At 55.7% G+C, this 21842-nt stretch overlaps 7 protein-coding genes across 7 annotated transcripts; 4 read left to right on the top strand and 3 right to left on the bottom strand.

Moving 5' to 3' along the window:
• Nucleotides 1–143: 143 nt before the first annotated feature.
• B0I36DRAFT_333530 (uncharacterized protein) lies at nt 144–560 on the top strand. The gene has a single exon (XM_046155234.1). It carries the CDS (start codon nt 166–168, stop codon nt 373–375), a length of 210 nt encoding a protein of 69 aa, XP_046007161.1. The 5' UTR covers nt 144–165; the 3' UTR covers nt 376–560.
• A 4819-nt stretch (nt 561–5379) lies between these two features.
• B0I36DRAFT_252471 (uncharacterized protein) lies at nt 5380–8640 on the top strand (the record flags this gene model as incomplete). Its single annotated transcript, XM_046150688.1, has 5 exons — nt 5380–5459; nt 5518–5613; nt 6015–7154; nt 7238–8175; nt 8243–8640. 5 exons carry the CDS (start codon nt 5380–5382, stop codon nt 8638–8640), a joined length of 2652 nt encoding a protein of 883 aa, XP_046007160.1.
• Nucleotides 8641–9921: 1281 nt separating this feature from the next.
• On the bottom strand, nt 9922–10835 carry B0I36DRAFT_333523 (uncharacterized protein). The gene has a single exon (XM_046155233.1). The coding sequence runs from the start codon at nt 10679–10681 to the stop codon at nt 10208–10210; it is 474 nt and encodes a 157-aa protein (XP_046007159.1). The 5' UTR covers nt 10682–10835; the 3' UTR covers nt 9922–10207.
• A 998-nt stretch (nt 10836–11833) lies between these two features.
• B0I36DRAFT_333521 (uncharacterized protein) lies at nt 11834–12315 on the bottom strand. The gene has a single exon (XM_046155232.1). It carries the CDS (start codon nt 12251–12253, stop codon nt 11939–11941), a length of 315 nt encoding a protein of 104 aa, XP_046007158.1. The 5' UTR covers nt 12254–12315; the 3' UTR covers nt 11834–11938.
• A 1389-nt stretch (nt 12316–13704) lies between these two features.
• Nucleotides 13705–15474, top strand: B0I36DRAFT_367426 (uncharacterized protein; the record flags this gene model as incomplete). The annotated part of the gene is made up of 6 exons (XM_046159462.1): nt 13705–14344; nt 14412–14581; nt 14636–14655; nt 14737–15085; nt 15179–15319; nt 15406–15474. 6 exons carry the CDS (start codon nt 13705–13707, stop codon nt 15472–15474), a joined length of 1389 nt encoding a protein of 462 aa, XP_046007157.1.
• A 226-nt stretch (nt 15475–15700) lies between these two features.
• On the bottom strand, nt 15701–17769 carry B0I36DRAFT_367425 (RanGTP-binding protein-domain-containing protein; the record flags this gene model as incomplete). The annotated part of the gene is made up of 3 exons (XM_046159461.1): nt 15701–17437; nt 17539–17607; nt 17659–17769. The coding sequence occupies 3 exons, from the start codon at nt 17767–17769 to the stop codon at nt 15701–15703; spliced, it is 1917 nt and encodes a 638-aa protein (XP_046007156.1).
• A 1163-nt stretch (nt 17770–18932) lies between these two features.
• Nucleotides 18933–21211, top strand: B0I36DRAFT_367424 (P-loop containing nucleoside triphosphate hydrolase protein; the record flags this gene model as incomplete). Its single annotated transcript, XM_046159460.1, has 2 exons — nt 18933–19317; nt 19383–21211. 2 exons carry the CDS (start codon nt 18933–18935, stop codon nt 21209–21211), a joined length of 2214 nt encoding a protein of 737 aa, XP_046007155.1.
• Nucleotides 21212–21842: the final 631 nt, after the last annotated feature.

Genomic DNA, 21842 nt, shown 5'->3' with positions numbered 1-21842 from the left:
CAACGAAACATTCCCTCGGGCGCTAGTAAAAAAGCAGGCATGGAATGTCTGGAGGCCTGTTAAGCAGTATTACCTCTCCTGACCAATAATGCCGAGTGATCAGTCTGCCACGAGCGAGTCCCTTGTCTCGGCTCTTCTGAATAGGCTTGTGCCACTTGCGGCCACATGGTAAAGATCTGCATGGGCATGGGTGGTAGTTTCGGGCGCCACACTGAATCGATCGACTCATGGGTCTGGCGCCGCCTCGCAGATGAGGAGTGTCACTCGATTTGGCGTCCACGTACCACGACGTACTCGACATTGTCCGTGTCTACCAGGAAGCTAAACCTTGTGTATGTGACCTTCCAGTCGGGTGATATGGCAAGGCACTGCTGAGACAGAGGAGTGCCAAGATCTGTTCTTACGGGCAATAACTATGCGCGTGGGTCGTCCCGCAAGCCAGGACACGTTGTGCGACGCGACGATGGAGGAGGGGACAAGCCAAGCAAAGACAGTGGTGGGTTATGCCATGTGATCAGAGTCGTAGGGACTTTTTTCATGAACCAAGAAGTCTAGCCAGGATGTCTTCGGCCCGTTGCTGATTCGGGCATGGGTCGTCGTTGCATTGGAAGCATCGCATGCCGTCTGGTGTAAATCCATGAGTAGGATCAGGTCCCGAGGTGTCCACCAGGCACCTCCAATCCTTCGACCTCGCGCAAGTCGGTAAAGATGGGGCCTCCCCGCAAAGTGCTGCAAGGGGCGGAGGAGATCTCGTGGTGGCTCTTGCTCCTGGCTGTGCAGACTGACATTGGCAATCTCAACCTAAGGGCCGTCCGTCATGTGCTGTGTCAGCCAACCAGACTGTCCACAAGGCCCGGCAAGGTGACGCTACGAGATCGAAGTTTGTCAGGGTTCCACCAGGTCCGACTCGGTGGGGCCATTGTCCAGTCTTGAGTGGCAGGATCGCAAAGCTTGTACGTGAAGCCTCTTGCTAGCCTGTAGACTGGCTGAGTCGTTGATGATGAGGCCTTGATGTTGAAGCAGTCATGATCTGTGCTGGACTGTTCTGCTCGGACTCGTCGCCTGAAGTCTGCAGGCGAAGATGCCACAAGCAGGACGGTGTCGTGGTCCACAGGTTCAAGAAATGATCGACATGCTCACGCTGGGTTTCCTGCACTCTTCCATCTTATTGCTCTGTTGTTTAGGAGGCTTGTCAGAATGCCCCAAAGCAGACTGCGGCATGGGCTTAAGCGAGGCATGGCCCGGCGGAGGATCTCGCGTGGACACTGAAGGGGGAGGGGGGGCTTCGGGGTGTTTCGCCCGTGATCTATTCCTGGGGTGGTGTGTCTGGCAGCAAAGACGGGACGAGGTCTGGGGAGAGGTGGCCGAGTGAAACATGATGGTCGTCAACGTGCCTCTGAGGTGGCAATCCTTTAATTTCCAGGCGCCAACCTTGGTCAGCGCGTGCCTTCCCCTTCAGGAAGCTGCATACCCTAGCAGGGCCGGCCACTCTCGAGCCTGGTGGTACCTGGAGGGACGTGCCACCCTGCCTGTAATTGGAAGTCCTTCGGGGGATTCCTCCCATGCGGAACTTTACTCTAAGAATCATCACCCGCACGGAACTAGCATAACACAATGACGATGCTATCGGGCCTGTTTTGGATCAAAGTCACGCTGTCGTCGCTGGTCATAAACCCCATGACCGTTGGGACGTGGGTGGGTTGAGGGATCATGTGCAGCCCGCACATCACCAGAACCCGCTCATCACAGCGCAACCACTACAACGATGCATGTCGAACAAAAGCGTTGGCAGCCTTCCAAAAAAATATCAACCGCACGTCACAGCGCGCGTCCAGGAAAGGGCCTGATGCCTGCCAGCCTGAACGTCAAGGAGGCTTGTCCGGCAATTGTGTGTTGTGTGCAGAAGGCTGCTCGCATGTTCCTTGGGTCAAGGTGACCATGCCCCAACCGGCTCAGATGCAACGTAACCAGCTGTCATCTCAGCACCCGCAAATGAGTGCCTGGGCAGCGGATCTCCATCCCTCGCCGTCCAGCATTATACCGAGATAGGCGACCCTTCGACTCAATTCATGCCCGGAGCTCACGGCCGAGACTTGATGCTCGAATGCCACAGTCCTAGAAGGGCCGGCGCTTGTAACTCACCTGCAACTAATGACAAGAAAGCCTCCACTCGCGCATGCATACAAATAGACGGCCATTTAAACGACCATTGCTTTGCTGAAAACGGCGTAGACACTAGCAACAACTTCGCCTTTCATGTTTTCCTTTACCGCGGTACTCTTTGACCACTTGACAGACAGACAGAGCCTGTCGCATTAGTGTCACGACTCGAACAGCTAAGCGGCATGTTTCGCATTCTTTCCAGCATCACAAACATTCTTTGTTATGGCATTGGATGGATCTATCAGGTCAGCCTTTTCGGGGATGCCATGGCTGGTGTGGCCCTCGTTGTAATCTTGGGAAAGCAGAAGTCCAGGCTCAGGTCACGCATTTCAAACTTCTTGCGATATCCAACATCACCAATAAATGATATTTAACCAAGCAGACAGCAGCGGACCCAACCGAACAGACAGAGAAAAACTCTGGAGATGAACGTAAACAACGAGAGAACTTCGCAGAAATCGCGGGTATCGTCAACGCAAATTACCAGTGCGACGCGAGTTTGCGATCGTTCAAAGGAGTAACTCTTCACAATTTCCTGGCCGGATGTCTCGTTGCCGCACGCATAACGGGGCGCTCAAGACAGTCCCTGTAGCTGTTGCCAGTATCAGATCTGTGGAATGCTGCACCACCGAGTCCAGTGTAGCCTGAACGCTTGTGGCGCAAGCGCATTGGCATCCTCACAGTGATGTTGAAGCGGCCGCAGAGCGATATGGGACGCTGAGGGCGGGATGTTCCTGTACAGAAGCGAAGGGAAAGCGAGCAAGACCAAGGGGGCCAGGCGAGTTTCCCCGCTCCCCACAATCCCCAGCTTTGGGCATGGGAGCCGCTTTTCCAAAGTCTGCCCGGCATAGCGAGCTCCTCTTCTCACATGTTTGGGAGCGCGGAGCTGGAGAGCAGCTCCAAACCCTTCCATGGCAGCACAGAACGTCAGCTCCACATGCTCACAGGCGCTTTGGTAGGTGGAAAGCAGCATCTGCAGAATCTGTTGGAGCAACTCCTGAGGAGCGGGGCAACATTGCGTGCTTGCCTGCTGCTCCAGCAAGTGCCATGCCAGGGCCACCTGCCTGCAGGATTAACTGACTGACTCTTGTCGTGGGCCGGGTCTCCACCTTGCGCCACGCACTTTTGTATTTCCCCGCGTGCACAATCCCGGTCGGCCGAACTCCACAAAACCCAGACAATGGCTCGTGAAAATTACAAGTCTCGCCGTGGCCACACAGTCTTTGGGGACACTCGCTTGTCCCCATGCCCTCGCCAATTCCCAGCCTGCCGGAGAGCTGTGTGAGCTGGGGGGCACGTGCGCCAACCCCAAAATGTCAAGGAGTGCCTGTGTGCGTGCTTGCTGGCTGAGGTTGCACTGCCAATGCGCAGCCAGGCGGGCTGGAGGAGTATACGCTCTAGGCTTGACCGGACCCCAGCGGGATGTCAGCACGGCTCTTGTTGAGGAGCCAGGCTGGCGTGGTTCGGCGCGATCAGGGCGCCGGCTTTGGCACCACAAGCCATCTAGCAAAGTTGGCTCTAGGTCCCACAGCAGAAGCCACTTGGAGAAGCAGCATGATAAGAACGTCATCTCGTCGTCGCTACCGCGGCAGCAAGGCCGGTATGATGATGTGCATGGTCCATCATGGACGGCGTGCGCAGCGCGCGTGTCAGGGGCAGTTGGAGCAAGGCCACCATGGGAGAAGTTCTGTACATGATTGACGATGTGTTGGGCAGCGCTCGAGTAATGTGTGCTGTCAACTGGTGTCTGCCTCGTCCAGGAGGGAGGAGCCTCAGCTTAGTCACACCCCACTTTGAGGGCTCCTGCCCGTCGCGGGCTGCTCCTTCTCCAACTGTGCCAAGACTGGGGATCTCCTGCTCATGCCTCCGAGCAGACTCCCCCCATAGGCGCACCCGCGCTCTCCGCCCCCCAACTCCTCTCCTCCTCGAGTCTCGCAGATGGCCCTCCGTCCCCAACATCGAGGGCGACACACACACCTGCAGCACAAGCCGCCCCGGGTGTGTGCCACTCCCAGGCAGTCCCTCGCCGCCTCACCTTTCTTCTTCTGCATGGCAGCACAACCTGGCAGGCGCCCCCCAACCCAACTCATGTGCAGGGCAAGCACCATACATCAGCACCAGCACAGCAAACGGCACAGCCAGCCCAGCCAGCCCAGCCCAGCCCATCCCAGCCGTCCGCCCGGATAATCAGGGCATGCCCTCGCGCCTCTGCTTCTACCCGCCGGAGCGAGGCTGCGGCTGCCGAAACTCCACAAAGACAGCCAGGCTGGCACAAATCTGAGCGGGCACCACCGCTCCCATCTGGCGAAATACCGAGAGCACAGTCGTGTCTGCCCATTTCGGCTCGGCCCAGGGGCCCCTAGCCGGCTCGACCATTTCGGGGAAACGTCCTCCTGGTCGGAGTCGCCTGCCTCTCTGTCCCCTCTCCGCGCGCACTTGGGCACGGTTAGCCTTGCACTGGCGCCAGTCATTTTGTGTCATTTTTGGTTAGGCGCTGGAGCTCTACTCCGCATCCTCCCAGCCCTCCACACACTTCCGCTCCAGAAGTCCCCCTCACGCTATCAATCCTGGGCCGCACTACCTGTCAATCTCCTCCTCGTCCTCCTCATCACCCCCAGCGACGAAACCCCTCAGCATCGCACCGACGGGCTTCGCCGCTCCTCGCGTCTGCAACGCAGTCGTGCGCTGTCCCTCAAACTACTTTCGCGGGCAAGAACCTTGGAGCAAGGTCGCAGGCCGTCTCCACACGGCTTTGTTCGCCGAGTCATCGGCATCCCGACAAGTCTTGCTAAGCAGACAACGTCCACGAGCGCACCCCAGCGCCACGAAACGACCTGCACTTCTTGTTGCGGTACTATCCTTCGCGGCAGGCTCATCGGGCCCCCGCCATTCGCGACGGCTCGTCTCCGTGATAACAACGAACGAGCGCCGCCGGCGGGTTTAGTCCACTTCATACTATCGTGTTGTGACGGCATACCGCCACGTTCTGCTCCAACACCGATCGCGACTCTCCGAATATTTGGTTGTCCCAACCAGAAAAAGACTGCGAGCCGCTTGGCCTCAAACCACGACCCGGAGAGCGCTTGAAACCTAAGAGGCTGTCGGTAACCAGTTGTTGCCTGCATCTCCAACAGAAGTCAGCACTGCTGCCTACCCTCCGTAACATACTCTTACACGCTCGTTATGCAACTGCTCTCACCGATGGACAACAACACGATGACGGCCGACGAGGCCACGGATGGTAAGCAACAGAAGCCCAAGACGCTGCCTTGCAGGTATTGCAGCAAACGATTCAGGTATGTGCAAACTTCCTGCCCTCTGCAACACACCTTGCGCCCGTGCTGACTTCCCCAGGCGTGTCGAACATGTCCAGCGTCACGAGCGTACACATACGAAAGAGAAGCCGTTCAGCTGCGGCTGGGCTCGCTGTGGTAAAACATTTGGGCGTAGGTATGTCACACGATGAAGCAATTTCTTGGTCCTCATTCCGCACACCGTCTCCGCGCCTGCGTATCCCCAAGCGTTGTGATCTTTGGGGTAGCGCTGGGCCAATTCTCCTCTGCCCGCTCGTACCCTCCAATCCTACATCCTGGCGGGGTCAATCCCGATTCTGCCGACTGGAGCACATAATACACCATTGCCCCTTCCGATTGTTGCCATGCTCTGCATCTAGTGTTCTTCTTTCACGTTGGTCCCTTGCTGTGCGTCACCGCCAGAGTACAGCATTTCTCCACGCCTTTGCTTTCACAGGCCCCACGATATCCTCAGTATATCGAACCACCATAGCACCTGCCCAGTAATGCTCCAGACTTCTACCGTGATAGCCTGCTTACGTGTTTGATGGATATCAGGGATCTTCTTGTACGCCACGAGAAGTTGGTTCATCTGAACGAGGGCTCGAGCAAGGATGGCAACAGACCAAGAAAGTCGTCCTCTGGTGAATCTGGGGTGCATAACCCACAGCAATCACCTCCGCAGCCAATCCCAGCCGAGGCGCGTGCTGCTCAAGATCTCATGTCTATGCCACACCAGCACCAGCAGGCACAGCCGTACCAGCGGGAGCAGATCACATCGATAGGAGGCATGGGTGCGGACCATCGCGTGCCATCACGCCCCGCGGCCTGCAACCTGGATCTCTTGTCGGACGCCGCGACGCAGTTGGCATCGGCGAATGAAATGAACGCCATCACGCCGATGGTCACCGATATGAGCAATCAGCGTATCAAAAACTACGATGATGTAGTCGGGTACGGCGATCGAGCGCGAGACCACGAGCCACCCACTGTGGGCTTCCAGGGCCATCCTGGACCCACGCCGCCGGAAGACTTCAACCTTTTCTTGGACGAGTTTTCGACGTCTGCACACTTCTTGCCGCCTGGTTTTGAGGGTGAGCAGTCCGTTAGTTCCTGGCTCCAGAAAGGCGGACCATCGAAACCCGCATCTCAAATGCCAACCCGATTCTCCTCCCTCGCCCCAGATCCACGCGACATGCAAGAGGGCGTGCGGATGAGTGATGATGCTGGAAAAGCAGCCTTCCAGCGGCTTTCGGCTACGGATCACAACACGCTGAAGAATCGTTTGGACGAGTTCACCACTGTTCTTCCGAGTGATTTCATCTTCCCATCTCGGCACACCCTTACCAGGTTTGTGGAGGGATATGTGAGCGGGTTTCATGACCACCTTCCTATCCTTCATCTGCCCACTCTCAGCGCAGTGGACATGTCGCCGGAACTTCTTCTGGCTATTCTTGCCGTTGGCGCACAGTACAGGTTCGAAAGCCATCGTAGCAATGCTCTGTGGTACGCGGCAAAAGCTGTCGCCCTCGAACAAATCCGTCGGCGGCGCAGTCGTGAGGTTTCAGGTCTTCTGCCGACTCCCGCAGCGTATAGTCCACATTCAACAAGGCCATCACCGAGTCACGGTTTTCGGCACTCTTTCAGCTCTGTACAGCAAGAGCGCCCAATGACACAAGACACGCATCGTGAACCTTAGTACGTTACTATGCAATTCTTCTAGGACCCTCCTGCCATTCCTCATCCATATCACTGCAGCATACTAACAGGCAGTTCAACAGTTCACCAAATACCCCTCAAGCGCGAATGGAAACCACACAGGCTATCCTCCTATTGTTCGCTGTAGGCCTGTGGGGCGCAAAAGCTATTCTTCACGAAGCTCTTTCGCTACAAAGTCTGTTGTCACTACTAGTCCGCGAAGAGGGTCTCGTCTCCGAGTCGACCCAGACAGCAGACTGGGAATCGTGGGTCCGTATCGAAGGTGCCAATCGCATGAAACTCACAGCATACTGCTTCTCGAATCTCTGCAGTATTGCATACAATATGCCACCTTCGCTATTGACATCGGAGCTCAATCTGTTTCTGCCAAACTCTTCGAGATTGTGGAGGGCGGAGAGTGCATGGCAGTGGCAGGAAATGCGTCACTCTGTCGCATCAATGGACACGTCACTCCAAGATGCATTCTCCAGGCTGTTCAGCAGGTCGCCGCAAGGACCGCCGCCATACATTTCCTCGCTGGGCAACTACGTCCTGATCCATGCGTTACTTCAGCACATATTCCTGCTCAAGCAGACATCATTCACATCTGTGCCGTCCTTCGAGGCACCTCGGGGTCTACGGCCGGATGACGTCGATGACTGTTTCCAGGCCCTGCGTTTCTGGCAGATGAGTTTTGAACAGCAGCAAGCACGGGCCAGCGAGAGCGGACAGAATATCAACAGCGAATCTTTCCCCGGGGGCGCCGTTGTATACAACTCAACGGCTCTGTGGCGACTGGCCTCAATTCGCCTCTACACCGACCTCAGCCCGAGTCGAGTGCTTGAGACTCGCGACGCAAGCCTTATTGCCCAAGGTTTCAGTAATGCACCATACCTCATCCGAAGTGTACGATTAAACCGGGCCGTCCTCCAGGCGATACATGCTTTGTCCATGCTCGTCAAGCTTGGTGTCAACTATGTGGCGCGGCGAAAGTCAACAGAGTGGAGCATGCAGCATTCCCGTAAGTTTTTTCATCCCACATCATTGGCACTTACGCCTCGGTGGAGATATACTAAGAGTGTCTCTAGTCTGTAACCTGGAATGTGCAATACTGCTGTCAAAGTGGCTGATCACTCTGAGCGCCATTGGGCCGAGCGACAGTCCTCTGTCACCGGAGGAGCGCAATCTTCTTGCCATGCTGAGACGGATGCTCGACGAGACTGAGTTTGCTGTGCCGATTGACCCTTCCCTGGCGCGAAACAACAGCAACGGCTCTACTGGTAGCAGCATCAACGGTCATGCCAACGAGGGGATCAAGCTGCGTCAGCTTGCAGCCGCCGTCATTCGTCTCTGGGCCGAGACTTTCAAGGGTTCGCACATTTTTGATGTGGTGCAAGTCATCGGCAACGGCCTAGACGGGTACGCGGAGATATTAGAGAAGCCGCCGACGCCCCCGCTCATAGGCGCCAATGCAGCACTGGGCTGAAGCCATGGTCCTCTTGGATCTGATTGGAATTGGTCATTGATGAAAAATGGTTAGCCGCACATTGTGTTGTATGATGGGGTGCTCTTCATCGTTGCTTCTCTGGCGTTGGCAAAGCGGCTTTTTAATTGGATGGGTGTTTCATCTCGTCAAGGTAACAAGACGACGAGTTGGTGTGTGGTGTTTCTTGAGAGCTAGCTTTCGCTAGAGCCCGCCGGGCAGCATTTGGGCAGAGCGTGCACGAATACCATGCTAGCTAGCTGTCAGGTTCGAGCACCATCCGGTGGTCTCGCGGTGGCGTATTCTATTTGGTAGATTTCTCGTGCAATAAGAATTGCCCCAGGCGGCTTGTTATATGCTTGATCCATCGTGTCTGGTGGATTGGTCGTGGCACTGGTGTTTTGTGTGACCAGATGGTGTGGGAGTAAGATGCCTGTGCATCCTATCTGTCACTCTTTTCCACTCATGCCTATGATCGGGGTGAAAACGCAGCCCAGTCCAGTCATTTGCGTCTGCGACCAAGCTTGCAGAAGTATTATTTTCATTGTTATGATGGCTAGTTGGGTCGTACGAAATGAGGCACGTCCTTTTGGGGAACCCCTTTCCCCTTTTACTTGGCACTAACCTTTTCTTTTCTTTTCTTTTTCTTTCCTTTTTTCTTACCCTCTTTGTTTTTGTTTATCCCGTCAGCCCTAGGCCCTTCCTTCCCCCCTCTGCTGTTGACAAAGTCCCGTCAAGACCCCTGTGCAGAGAATCTTATGATTTATCAAAGCTCCCCCCTTTGCCTTCCGAGATTTCCCTTATCTTATATGAATACCTAGGTACTTGAATATGTGCCTAGGTCGTGCCGATGCAATCCGTATCCCCCGTCATATTGCGGAGGCCTTGACTTCACTCTTTTCGAGCTCTTTCTTGACATGTTGGACACATATTCTGCAAATCCCAGGGGCAAGCAGGCAGACTGGCACACTGACTGCAATGACGAGAGCGGAAACAAACTACGACAAATGCCCGACCAGCTCTAGAATTTAAAGAGAGAGAGAGAGAGATAGATAAAGAGGCGGGAAGGGCTGGTTGCGCGCCAATCTCAGCCAGACACAAGAAAGAGCCTGCCTGCCTGGACGCGACCCGGCCGAAGCAAGTCAGACGAGATTAAAACTACGTGGGAAGACACCCGGGGACAAATCATCTACATCGGAATAGATAACAGGGCGTGACTTAAAGCTCGGTCACTCGTCATGCTGCTGCTGCTACTGCACGTGCAGGAGAAGAAAAAAAATATGTGCCATGAAGAGTATTGGTTTGATATTATGTGCGGCGAGGCAATTTACTCCACTAAATAGTTGTGCAATCTTTCGTCTTCTCTCCGACGTTCAGCGCGCCGAAATGAGAACCTCATGAAATTGGGGGATAATTTGGGGTATATTTGAGTCTGTACGAGCCAGGAACAGGACATGAATCATCAAATAATAAAAAGGGGACCTAGATCACTATTATATCCTCCACTTCTCCGCGCAAGGTGTGACCACGGACACCTGGCTTGGTTGTTTAGTCAGTGGCGATGGATGACTTAGAAGAGCATGGCAGCGACACCAGCGACGGCGCCAACGATGCCGGCGGCAAGCTTCGCGTTGGGCTCGAGCTGAGCACCAGCACCAGGGGGCGGAGGAGGAGCCGAGCCGCCCAACGAGCCGGGAGTGGTGGCAGCCGTGGCGGATGTGGAGGTCGAGCTTCTGGTCGAGCTTCTGGTCGAACTGCGAGAGGAGGTCGAGGTCGAGTCGTCATCGCTGGTCGTTGTCGGACCGAAGATGAAGGTGTCGTCGTCAGAAGTGGCAGTGGGCAAGCTGGTGACGCCGCCAAAGGGCTTAGAAGTCGACGTCGCAGTTACGCCGCCGCCGCCGCCTCCGCCTCCCACGGTGCCGCTGGGGTTGGAAGGAGGCTCATCGCAAGTCTGGCCGATTCGGCAGCAGGCGGTGGCCGTGCAGTAGTAGCCGGCCTTGCAAGAGCCAGTGCCATCGTTGCAGCAGACGTTGCCGAGAGGCATGCAGCCGTCGTCGCAAACTGCCTGAGAAACACCACAGGTGCCGGACCCAGACCCGCCACCGGAACCGCCACCGGAACCACCACCGCCGCCGCCGCCGCCGCCCGAGCCGGAGCAAATCTTGCCAATCTTACAGCAGGCAGTCGCGGTACAGTAGTAACCGAGCTCGCAGTAGCCATTGCCATCATTACAGCAAGTGCCGCCGATAGCCATGCACCCGCCGTCACAGTAACCACCAGGGCATGATGACTGGCGGGCAAGGAGGAGGCTGTTGGCACCAACGCGAGCAGCGCTGTAGTCGTTGGCCTTGAGGGGAATGAAGCCAGCGAGGCTGACCTTGCTCACAGACTCTCCAGCAGAGACTGCCAGAGGGAGCAGGAAGAGGTTGATGAGTTGGATGTGAGAGCGCATCTTGGCTGTTTGGGTAGACAGGGCCAGAAAGGTGCTGTGCAAGGAGCTGCGCAGAGAGGGCAACACTTGACTTACACGAACAGCCGATTCCGTGGGGGGCGTGCTCCGTCTCTTTATATGCGCCGGAGGATGCAAGATGTGTTTACCCAGAATCCAGCCTGATGCCTCTGGTTCTCCACAACAAGGTCGAATCACCTTTGCAGCGCCACTCCTCGGTCTCATAGACGGAGCGATCTGCAGCTTCGCCAGTGACTCTTCGGACTGCATTAGCTCGCTCGAGTTCTTCCGGACTGGAGGCGGTGACAAACCAGGGTCCATCAAGCAGCCCCTGTCCATGTCGGCCTAGGCTGCGGCTAGCTGGATCCTGTCGAGGATTGCATACAGCTCATGGCCAATGGCTTGCATGGGCCAAGCCAGCTAAACAGAACAGCGAGGCTTTCTATGACGGCAGGCATAGCCTTGCCATCTTGTGCCAGGGAAAATGAGTATGTAGTACCACACACCACTTGTGCCCAAGCATCAGCCCAGTATGCGGACTGAGACTCAAATTGTGCCGCGCAGCTGAGGAATCTTGCCCAAATGCCACTGCCGACCCATGCAGATCAAGACGCCACATCCTTCCCGGTAAGGCACTCTGACGACGGTCCGTTCTGCCTCGCCTTGACTTAGCCCAAACAATACCGGGAGAGGCTGGGCCGGCACGAAGCAATGGACTATTGTGCTTCCTAGCAGGACCGCGTGGAGCCAAGATCGACGCCTGTTGCCCTTTTTCGACGGACAGCTTCTGCACCGGCGTGGTGCTAGAGGTCGGATTGTCGGGTCATCTCCCAGTATGCTTGGTCCCATGAGCTAATAGGGTGGACGCACGTAGTGGCTGAGGCCCAAACGACCGTCCGCAAAGCTTGTCCACCACAATTTCCGCTGCCCAACAACAACTGATGCCGACAGCCTCCAACAAACCAGTGTGGCCCGTCGCGAGAGGGCACACAGTAGTGGATGGCACTCTCCAACACGGCTTGAGCAGGCTTGAGCCCACGACGCTAGATTGCTCAGCCGTCGGGGCCACCACTCGTGGTAGCGACAGTCTCGAGCATCGACGAGGCAGCAGTCCAGCAACAAAGGAAACAAGTGCCAGATCGCCCACCAGACACAGTTGCCATGCATGCCGCACGGCCGAGACAAAAGGACGATCGACCGCTCTTTGGAGTCCGGATGGCCAAAAGTCCCGAAAGTGGTTCTGCCAGGGTGACGGACTGGAGTCACTTTTGGCGAGCCGGTGCTTGATCGCCGAGGCCATGGCCGTGAATAGGCTCAAGCATAGTTTAAGCTGAGAGCACTAACCGGGGCTGTGGATGCACCCCTGCTTTCAGCTGCTGGGGTGTCACCTCAGCGGGGATGCTCACCAGCCAGTCGCACAGACTTGCCAGGCCCAATCCGTCGAAGTGGCAGTGCCACAGTGCAGGCAGGTAGGGCTGGTGGGGGCGACGCTTCTCTAGGCCGCTAATACTGTATGTCATGAGATGGCAGCATGGTCAAGGCTGGTGGGCCATCGTACGGAAGTTCGTTTATGCTTGTAATTGCTTACGGCGCCCAAATACAACGCGGTTCAGGTACCCGTACATACCTGTCGCCTCTTCTGGTCGCGAACCAGTTCGCGGATGTCTGCTGTGCCGTCGTGATACCTCCTTCGATCTGTATGGGCGATTATCTTGTTCCATCGGCAGCAGCTACTGACGGCATGTAAGCAGTCGTTCTTGGGGATGTAGAAATATCATCGTCAATGATTTTGCGGACGGGTGGCGGAGGTGCTCATAGCACGCACGACCTGTCGCTGCGCGAGCTTGCTTGGGGGAGGGGAGAGGGCGGGCCTTGGCCAGGGGTGTTCTGCAAGTGACAAGCTGGTGCATGTCAGCATTGCTGGCATCGGCATAACGACAGTCCTTCTCCGCCACTCACGGAGATCGATCAGAAAGTATGGGACTTACTTAAGCGACTGTCCGAGCGGCTGGCTTAAGACTGGTAACCAGCGCATCGCTTCCGTGATCAAGATCCTTGTCTTGGTCAGGCTGCCGAGACTCTGAGTCTTAAGAGTGATGCTCGGCATGGTGTTTGCAATGCGGCGATGCAAGACCTTTGGGACATGGCGATCAGTCTCCCATCATCATCAAGTTGAGCCTACCTTTGGCGGTCGTGACTCTTATCGAGCACTCATTGTTATGGACGACATCGTGCTGTCGAACTGCCATTCGCGGATGTGCGATCATCGAGGGTCCTCTGGAAGCGAGAAGGTCCCCGTGACGTTGTAGCTCTCGTTTGGAGCAATCTGGCAAAGAAGGACCGTCCTGCACAGAACCGTAATCGCCGGTGCACTGGGAATTCAACCAGCGGAGATGGAAGGATTTCGTGCAGCGAGAGCCTCGCAAGCTGTTGCGGCAGTTGGGTTGATGATGCACGTGACTGCGTGCAGAAGGCGCGCTGCTGAAACGCGTAAAGCGCAACAGCCCTGGTAAAGCGTCATCGCCTCCCACCGAGCTTCCGGTCTTGCTTGCCCATGCACGTACTCGCAGCTACCACGACGTTTTCAATCCGGTTTCGGTTGCTGAGCGCCTTTCGCAATGGCCGCAACCACGCAATTGAGCAGCGCACCTGACAGGCTGGCGTCGTCACGCCGCCGGTCGCAGCGCCTGAGCACAGGCAAGACCAGCACATACTTTGAGGATGACGTAAGCGATTCCGTCGAAGAACAAGAACCGCCGCGAAAGGTCGCAAAGACGAAGCGCGGCAGTGCAGGGAAGAAGGCGTCTCCGAATCGCGACGGACATGCAAAGAAGCAGCGTGGCGACTCCGCAGGGAGGAAGCGGGCAGTTGCCAACTCTACGGATGACGAGGACTTCCTGGAAGGATCCGAGGACGAGGCGGAGGATCAGGACGACTATGACGACGACGAGTCTGACGAGAGCTCAAGCAATGCGGCTCGCACCGCAAGCAAGCAGTCGCCCAAGATCAAAAAGCGAGGAAGACCAGGTGCGGGAAAGGCTCAAGTCAAGGCACCGGTGAAAGCAGGCAGAGTTGATCGTGGCGAGGGTGAGGACGAGGACGAAGACGAGGACGATGAGGAGTCGAGGGTCACTTTCATACCACTTCCAAAGCTGAGAGATACCGGCGGCATCGACTATGAGCCGGAACGTATTCACCCCAACACTCTCTTGTTCTTGAAGGACCTCAAAGCCAACAACAAACGTAGCTGGCTCAAGCGTAAGACTCACCGCCGGCTCCTCTTGCTGTGCACTTGGAATATATTCAGGATTGACAGACCTTGCAGTACATGACGAGGAGTATCGACGGTCGCTCAAGGACTGGGAGTCATTCGTGGAGAGCATAACAGAGAAGATCACCGAGGCCGACGAGACTGTCCCTGAGCTACCTCTGAAGGACGTGATCTTCAGGATCTACCGGGATGTGCGGTTTAGCAAGGATCCAACTCCATACAAAGTAGGTGTCCATTTATCCACTCAATTTCTCCTGGAGATGTTAATGCGAACCTAGCCACACTATTCTGCTGCATGGTGAGCTTTCTCCCGACGCACAGAACCAATGCCTTCATGCAGGTTGCGCATCTGTCGTAATCAGACTGACAAAGCTTGTAGGTCACGGACTGGGCGTAAAGGTCCATACGCCTGTTACTACATCCATGTGGAACCACAGAAGTGCTTCATCGGAGGTGGCCTGTGGTGTCCAGACAAGGACGCCCTCGCGAGGCTGCGTGCCAGCGTAGACGAACGTCCACACCGCATTCGCCGCATCTTGATGGACCCGGCTTTCCGCGACAATTTCTTGGCCGAGGCCGCGAAATATGAAAGCCTCCAGAACAAAAAGAACAAGAAAGGTGGAAAGAGCAATGCAACTCGCGACGAAGTCGAAATCGACGAGGCCGCTGCCGTCATCCGAGCTTTTGCTGAAGCGAACAAGGAAAGCGCACTCAAGACGAGACCAAAGGTCGGTCATTTCCACTTCGGCGCTGCTTTGTCATGACCCTGTGCCTACTTGTTGTGCGGGTATAAGTTGCAACATGCTGACCTGCCAGTACAGGGCGTCGATCCCGAGCACCGCGATATCGAGCTCCTCAAGCTCAAGAACTACACGGTGGGCAAGAAGTTCTCGGACCACGACTTTACCGCGCCAGATGCACAGGAACGAATCATGGAGTCCATACGCGCTCTGGTCGGATTTGTGAGCCCCCCTCCACCTTCTAAAAGCATGATAGTTGGATTCGCCCAAGACACGACGCCTGCTGGGCAAATGCTGACGAAAGATAGGTGACGTTCTTGAACAGCGTGGTCATGCCGGATCCTGGGGATGACAGTGACTCGGAGGATGACGAATAAGCTGGCACAAGAGAAAACTGTGGACACATCGATCATATTAGAGGGAATAGTGTTGGCGCTGTTTCACAAGGGTCGGATAGGGGAAAAGCGTCATGGATCGGGCAACTTGTTTCCACAATAATGTGTAGATACGGAATGTCTAATTGTTCATACGCGCAAAGCTTGACAAAAGCACCAATGTGGACTAATGCCTTCCACATCCGCGACAACATTGATGCCATTCAACTCATCGTCCGTCGAACGCCGGCGAGTCCGTGTAAGGATCAAACCCCATCTTGGCTTCGGCCTCTCTCCTAGCCGAAACGCGCTGCTGTCCGCGCAGCCCGCTCGTCGACGCGGACTCGTCGAGGTAGAACCGTAACAGGTGATCTGGGATCGCGAGGTGCGTCTTCTGCTCAAACTCCTGCAGGCTTGTGAGGCGCAAGAGCATCTCGAGGAGCGAGAGCGAGGTCGTGATCGCGCCGAAGGGGGAGCGCTGGAGAAGTGTTCTGTCCCTTTCGCGTCTCGTGTTATGCTCGTCGTGGAGGGAGCTCTTGTCGGTAATGCTGGACTGGGCCAATTGTGATGGCACTGGGCTAGACCTACCATTTGGGCGATGAAATGTGTCGGTGCTCGAGGACTCGAATCCTTGCTTGACATGGAATGAAGGCAACTGTTCAACTGGTCCCGTGCTCATGCGTGAGAACTGTTTACAGAGATTGGCGTCGACACGGAATGTATCTGTATAATCACTTGTGCGTCCACAGCTGTCCGATCTGATCTGCTCAGCATCTTCCGAAATCGAGTTCTGAATCTGCTGCGGATCATCGATTGTTTGACTACTGGTGTCTGATCCGCAGCCTTCATCATCTTCGGGCGTGTAGACCTCGAGAGCCAACCACTCCGGATCAAGATTTGGAGGTAGCTGCCACAAGGCGCCGTTCGCGATGCCTGACTCGGCCAGCCGCGCATTTTTGTTGCATCCGACAGAGGTATGCTCGGCCGCATCATCCTCTCCGAACAATTGCCTGTTGATTTCACCCTGAACACCCTCGTCGCCCGAAGGTATGTGAAAGTCAGGTCGACTTCGGATCTCTTGATCTGGTTCGCGCTTAACAAGGTTTTCGCTTGTTATAGTGACACCGACTTCTCTCTTCAACAGCAGAACTGGGTTGCCGCGTTGATCGTCGTCGGGGACAATGTTGAGTAGGCCACCAACCTCCGTATATAATAGCTTGGACACTTGTCCTATGGGTAGTGCTTGTTGCATTCCGGCCGCGATGACACCGTCATATGAGGCCGAAACTGGCGTCCGCCCATCGCTGGTGTGTAGCAGTCCATCGTCTAGATCCTCCACGATCCGAAGCTGATACTCGTAGCTTGTCTCTGGTGCTGTGCGCGACTCCTGCTGCGTTCCGTGGCCAGTATGGTGTGACATCCGGTACAAGCGAACTCTAGCCTTGCGCATGACTTGTTGCCACAGCGGCTTTCGCTGGCCTTCCCCAACGCCATAGGGCTCTTCGTCGTCTCTTAGCGATGCATGACCTCGAAAGAGCATGTACAACGAAACATAAAAATCTGGCCCGATCTGCGTGGATCCGGAGGAATTCAATACATGCTGTGTATCAGCGATATTTAGTAGCATGCTGGCTTGTAACAGTCTCGAGGGGGAGAATGGTGTAGTCTGGGTCGGAGTAGTTCCCAAAGAGGAAATCCAGAGGTTGACAAGCGGGATTGCGTCATCAATGTTGGTGATCAGGTCCTTGATGTCGTCGATTATGGCCAGGACTTCACCTGCATCTGAGTTGCTGGTGACTTTCGCAGTAGATCTGTCCCCTTGATTCTCAGGCTGCGCGAGCATGATTCTCGCCTCCAAGCAGTCTATTTCTCTGCGGAGGTCTTGCGAAGTTTGTATGACGGTCTCAAGGGCTGTCTCACCCTGGGCATAGCGAAGCTCTATAGACTCAAGGATTGGGGACAGTAGCTGCAGAATATCGGGTCAGATACATCGAGCAAGGATGATTGAAAGACGAACATATGCGTTGTTGTTGTGCAAGCACACTCCACCAACCTCCAAACACGCACCTCAATCTTTCGAGCCAGACGCCGCTGGAGTTTATCAAGCTCTCTGCGCAAAGGTCCATTGTCGACTGTCTGCTTGTATCGTTAGATAGTCTGAAGCTCCTCTCGTTGCAGAGTACTTACCTTGAGTAATGAGCCTGCATGCTTGGCGACGTAGTTTGATGTCAATGCGAGACAGGAACGGATGGCAAAACTCGTGGCATGATATGACAGCTTTGAGACGAAAGCATCCATGGTGCTTCCCAGTATCAAGACTCCAAGGAGCTTGGCTTTGAGGATGCAGCTCAGCCTGGGCAATATGGTCGAATAGCAGCATCGCGTCAATCTCGACAAGTACAAATGGTCGCACGAGGTGAATGGAGTAAGGTTGCCGTGCAGGCCCTGGAGAGTCGGCCTACTTTCCTCACGCCTGTGCGGAGGGTCCGACAATTCTGGATTGCACAATATTCAATGTTGGTCCGTTCGTTTGTACAAAGCACATCACTTAGTTATTCCTCGTGGAAGTGCAAGGCAGCAAAGACAGTACATTGCAGGAAACCACACTGTGACTATTCTTACTGTGCTACCCGTGTCGCCTTTCGAAAAGAGATGCGTGCGTCATACTGGCCAAGGAGCTGAGCGTGGGGCAGCCCACCTGGCTCCAGCACACCCCGCCCAGAATCACGTTGCTTCCCACGATACGTGGGTCATTGGGCGTCAAGAAAAGCGATCACAGGTTGGCCTGGTGGCAGCGATAGCTGTGCGGCAAGAGAAAGATGCGTCATCCCATGCTTACCACAGCCCTACGTGCAAGGACATAGCCAGCGGTTGAGTCACATATCTTGTGTAACAGCCTAACATCAGGCAGCAAGAGTGCAAGGCACGAGGCAGTGTTCGCGCAACCAAGAGCAGTACTGTGCCTCTCTTGCCCAAAGCACTTCGAGAAAAGGAGATGAGACTGTCCTAGAATTGTATAGAAGTTCTGGCAGCCAAAAACTTGAGCTGGTGCCGTCGCATGATCTCGAATATAATCCAGCCACTTCTGCTCATCCAAACGGAAGCTGTTCTGTGCTGTAATTGTGATTCCGAACGGGTGAAACCCAGGACACATTCGCGGCACTAAAGTTCATCAGTGGACATTCAATTCCCATTGCCCAGAATAACTTGGCCTATCAAGCCACAGCATTCTTTAACTGGAGACCAGAGGTTGCTCCTGTTGCTCGAAGCCTTTCCAGGACCGGGAACCTCTGCGCCAGCCCCGCAGTTCTCTGCACGCGCGACACTGCACTGCCGCCCCTCCTCTTTGTGAGCCATCTCAACCGCCCTCCTAAATTTTGCACGATTTTCGCCCATCGCGGTGCTTCAACCACTTCACTACACCAGCGCTCTGCACCACTCCCATCGGCATACAGCCCGTCATGTCGAACCTCAACTCGTGGGAAGACGATCCGTCTGCCCAGGACGACAACCTATCCCGGCAGACCCAGCAGATGAATCTCAACAACCAGCAGCCTCAGCAACCCCAGTCCTTCCGCCCCGGCGCCTCGTCCTTCAACCCCGGCGCCTCGTTCACTCCCGGCGCTGCCTCCTTCCAGCCCGGACAACCCTACGGCGCCGGTTACCCGCAATATCAGCAGCAGCAGCAATACGGCGGAGGCCAGTTCTCTCAGTATGGCGGCGGCGGTGGCGGCTACGGCCAGAGCGGTTATGCTCAGAGCGGTTACGGCCAGGGCTACAACCAGTACAACCAGGGTTATGGCGGTGGTTATGGCCAGCAGCAGGGCTACCAGCAACAAGGCCAAGGTACGTGCGGAGGATACCCCGTGTGCTGTTGCCGCCGTATCTTGCTAACCATACCTTCTGCGCAGGCCAACAATCATACGCTCAATACCAGCAGCAAAGACAGCAGCAGCAGCCTCCAAAGCAGCCTGCACAACAATCAGTCCCCACCATCGCTAAGAGACCGACGGATGCGGCGGCCCCTAGTGACAAGCCCGCAGTCGGCGCCAAGGTCCTCAGCATCGGAGGCGACGCGAAGCCAGCGGTCAAGTCAGAGGGTGGCGCGAAGGTGCTCAGCATAGGAGGAGACGCCAAGCCTGTCGCGAAGAAGGAGGGTGGTACCAAAGTCCTCAGCATTGGCGGCGAGACTGCCAAGCCTAAGCCAGCAGATACCAAGAAGGAGGAAGTCGAGTCAGCCCAGAAGGTGACAGCCGCCAAGGCGATCGAGAAGACGGGCGAGTCGACCAAGGCCCCGAGCGGCAAGACCTCTCCAACACCATCATCAGGCAGATCGAGTCCCTCCCGCGCCGCCGCCGCCGGCAAGGGCGCCCGTGTCGATGCAGTGCTCGACGACCAGACTGCCGATGTCGACGACGAGACCCTCAAGGAGATTTACGGCAAGGAGCACGTCAACATCATCTTCATTGGCCACGTTGATGCCGGCAAGTCTACGCTTGGTGGTTCTATCCTGTATGCCACTGGCATGGTTGACGAGAGAACACTTGAGAAGAACAAGCGCGAGGCAAAGGAGCTTGGTCGTGAGACCTGGTATTTGTCGTGGGCTCTTGATCTGACCAAGGAGGAGCGCTCCAAGGGCAAGACTGTCGAGGTCGGACGTGGATTCTTCGAGACGGAGAAGAGGCGCTACAGTATCCTCGATGCCCCCGGACACAAGACCTACGTCCCCTCCATGATTGGTGGCGCCTCGCAGGCCGATGTCGGTATCCTGGTCATCTCGGCCCGCAAGGGTGAGTACGAGACTGGCTTCGAGAAGGGTGGACAGACTCGTGAGCACGCCATGTTGGCCAAGACGCAGGGTGTCAACAAGCTCATTGTCGTCATCAACAAGATGGACGACCCTACCGTCGAGTGGTCCGAGGAGCGGTACAAGGAGTGCACGACCAAGCTCGCGGCGTTCTTGAAGGGTACTGGCTACAACCTCAAGACCGATGTGTTCTTCATGCCCATTGCTGCGCAGCAGCTGATGGGCATCAAGGACCGCATTCCCGATGGCGTTTGCCCATGGTACAGCGGGCCGTCCCTCCTCGAGTACCTTGACAACATGAGTGCTCTGGAGCGCAAGGTTAATGCGCCTTTTATGATGGCCATCAGTGGCAAGTACAAGGATATGGGTACCATGGTCGAGGGCAAGATTGAGGCTGGTGTGGTCAAGAAGGGCATGAGCATCGTGATGATGCCGAACAAGGAGAAGGTTGAGATTGCTGCAGTGTACGGCGAGCAGGAAGACGAGATTCCGGCCGCTCAGTGTGGTGACCAGGTCCGCCTCCGCCTGCGCGGTATCGAAGAGGAAGACATCCTGCCCGGTTTCGTCATGTGCTCGCCCAAGCGTCTCGTCCACAACGTCAAGGAGTTTGAGGCCCAGATCCGAATTCTGGAGCTCAAGAGCATCCTGTCGGCAGGCTTCAACTGCGTCATGCACGTACACTCCGCTGTCGAGGAGGTCACGTTCGCCAGCCTCCTGCACAAGCTGCAGAAGGGCACTGGTCGCAAGAGCAAGCTGCCGCCGACCCATGCCAAGCGCGGCGACAGCATCATCGCCCGCATGTCGGTCATCGGTGGCGCCGGCTCCGTCTGCATTGAGAGATTCGAAGACTACCCGCAGATGGGTCGGTTCACCCTGCGCGACCAGGGTCAGACCATTGCCATCGGTAAGATTACCAAGCTCATCACGGAGTAAGAGGGTTTCTTTCGACACATGGCAGTGTGGAAGAAGGGAAAAACTTGCGGGAAAGAGGAAAAAAGCATGCATCATGGACGACATCATGGGTTGAAGATACCGGTTTAGTAGTGACGATGACGATATAGACACAAGCTTTTCAAAACATGAGTACGGTTTTCGTTCAACGCATGGCAGTCGTTGTTCTTCAGGCATGCACTATGGATTGTACAAGCGAACGAACTGCGAGCCGTGATGCATCGCCAGCGCTGTCCTGCAGTAGCGGCAAGTGTACGTACACTTATAAAGTATGTATGTGATGACTTACACAAGCTGATCGCGTGGATGTGCAGGACACAAACATGACGAGCAGTAGCCCTTTTGCGGTTTGTCCACGCTAGGCACGAGGAAAGGCGTCAAATTGCCACACTTGGAAATGTGCCAGAGTCTTTCAAACTCTGCTGCTGCTGCTGGCTGCTTCGGCTTGTTTTGGTGGTGGTATACATGTCTTCCTATAAATGTACATCATGTTTCTACAAACGAGAACCCCTCCCTTGCGCCGCCGCACCCGTTGCTCATGCTAAGCAAAGAGCAGGCACATGTGTTTTTGTTGCAACCTGTTCCGAGGCCCCCCCCCCCCCCCCCCCCCCCA

This window comes from Microdochium trichocladiopsis (genome assembly GCF_020744255.1).
Source record: "Microdochium trichocladiopsis strain MPI-CAGE-CH-0230 chromosome Unknown B0I36scaffold_10, whole genome shotgun sequence".
Classification (NCBI taxonomy): domain Eukaryota; kingdom Fungi; phylum Ascomycota; class Sordariomycetes; order Xylariales; family Microdochiaceae; genus Microdochium; species Microdochium trichocladiopsis.
The sequence above is the reverse complement of the archived record's forward strand: the minus strand, read 5'-3'. Positions and strand labels throughout refer to the sequence as shown.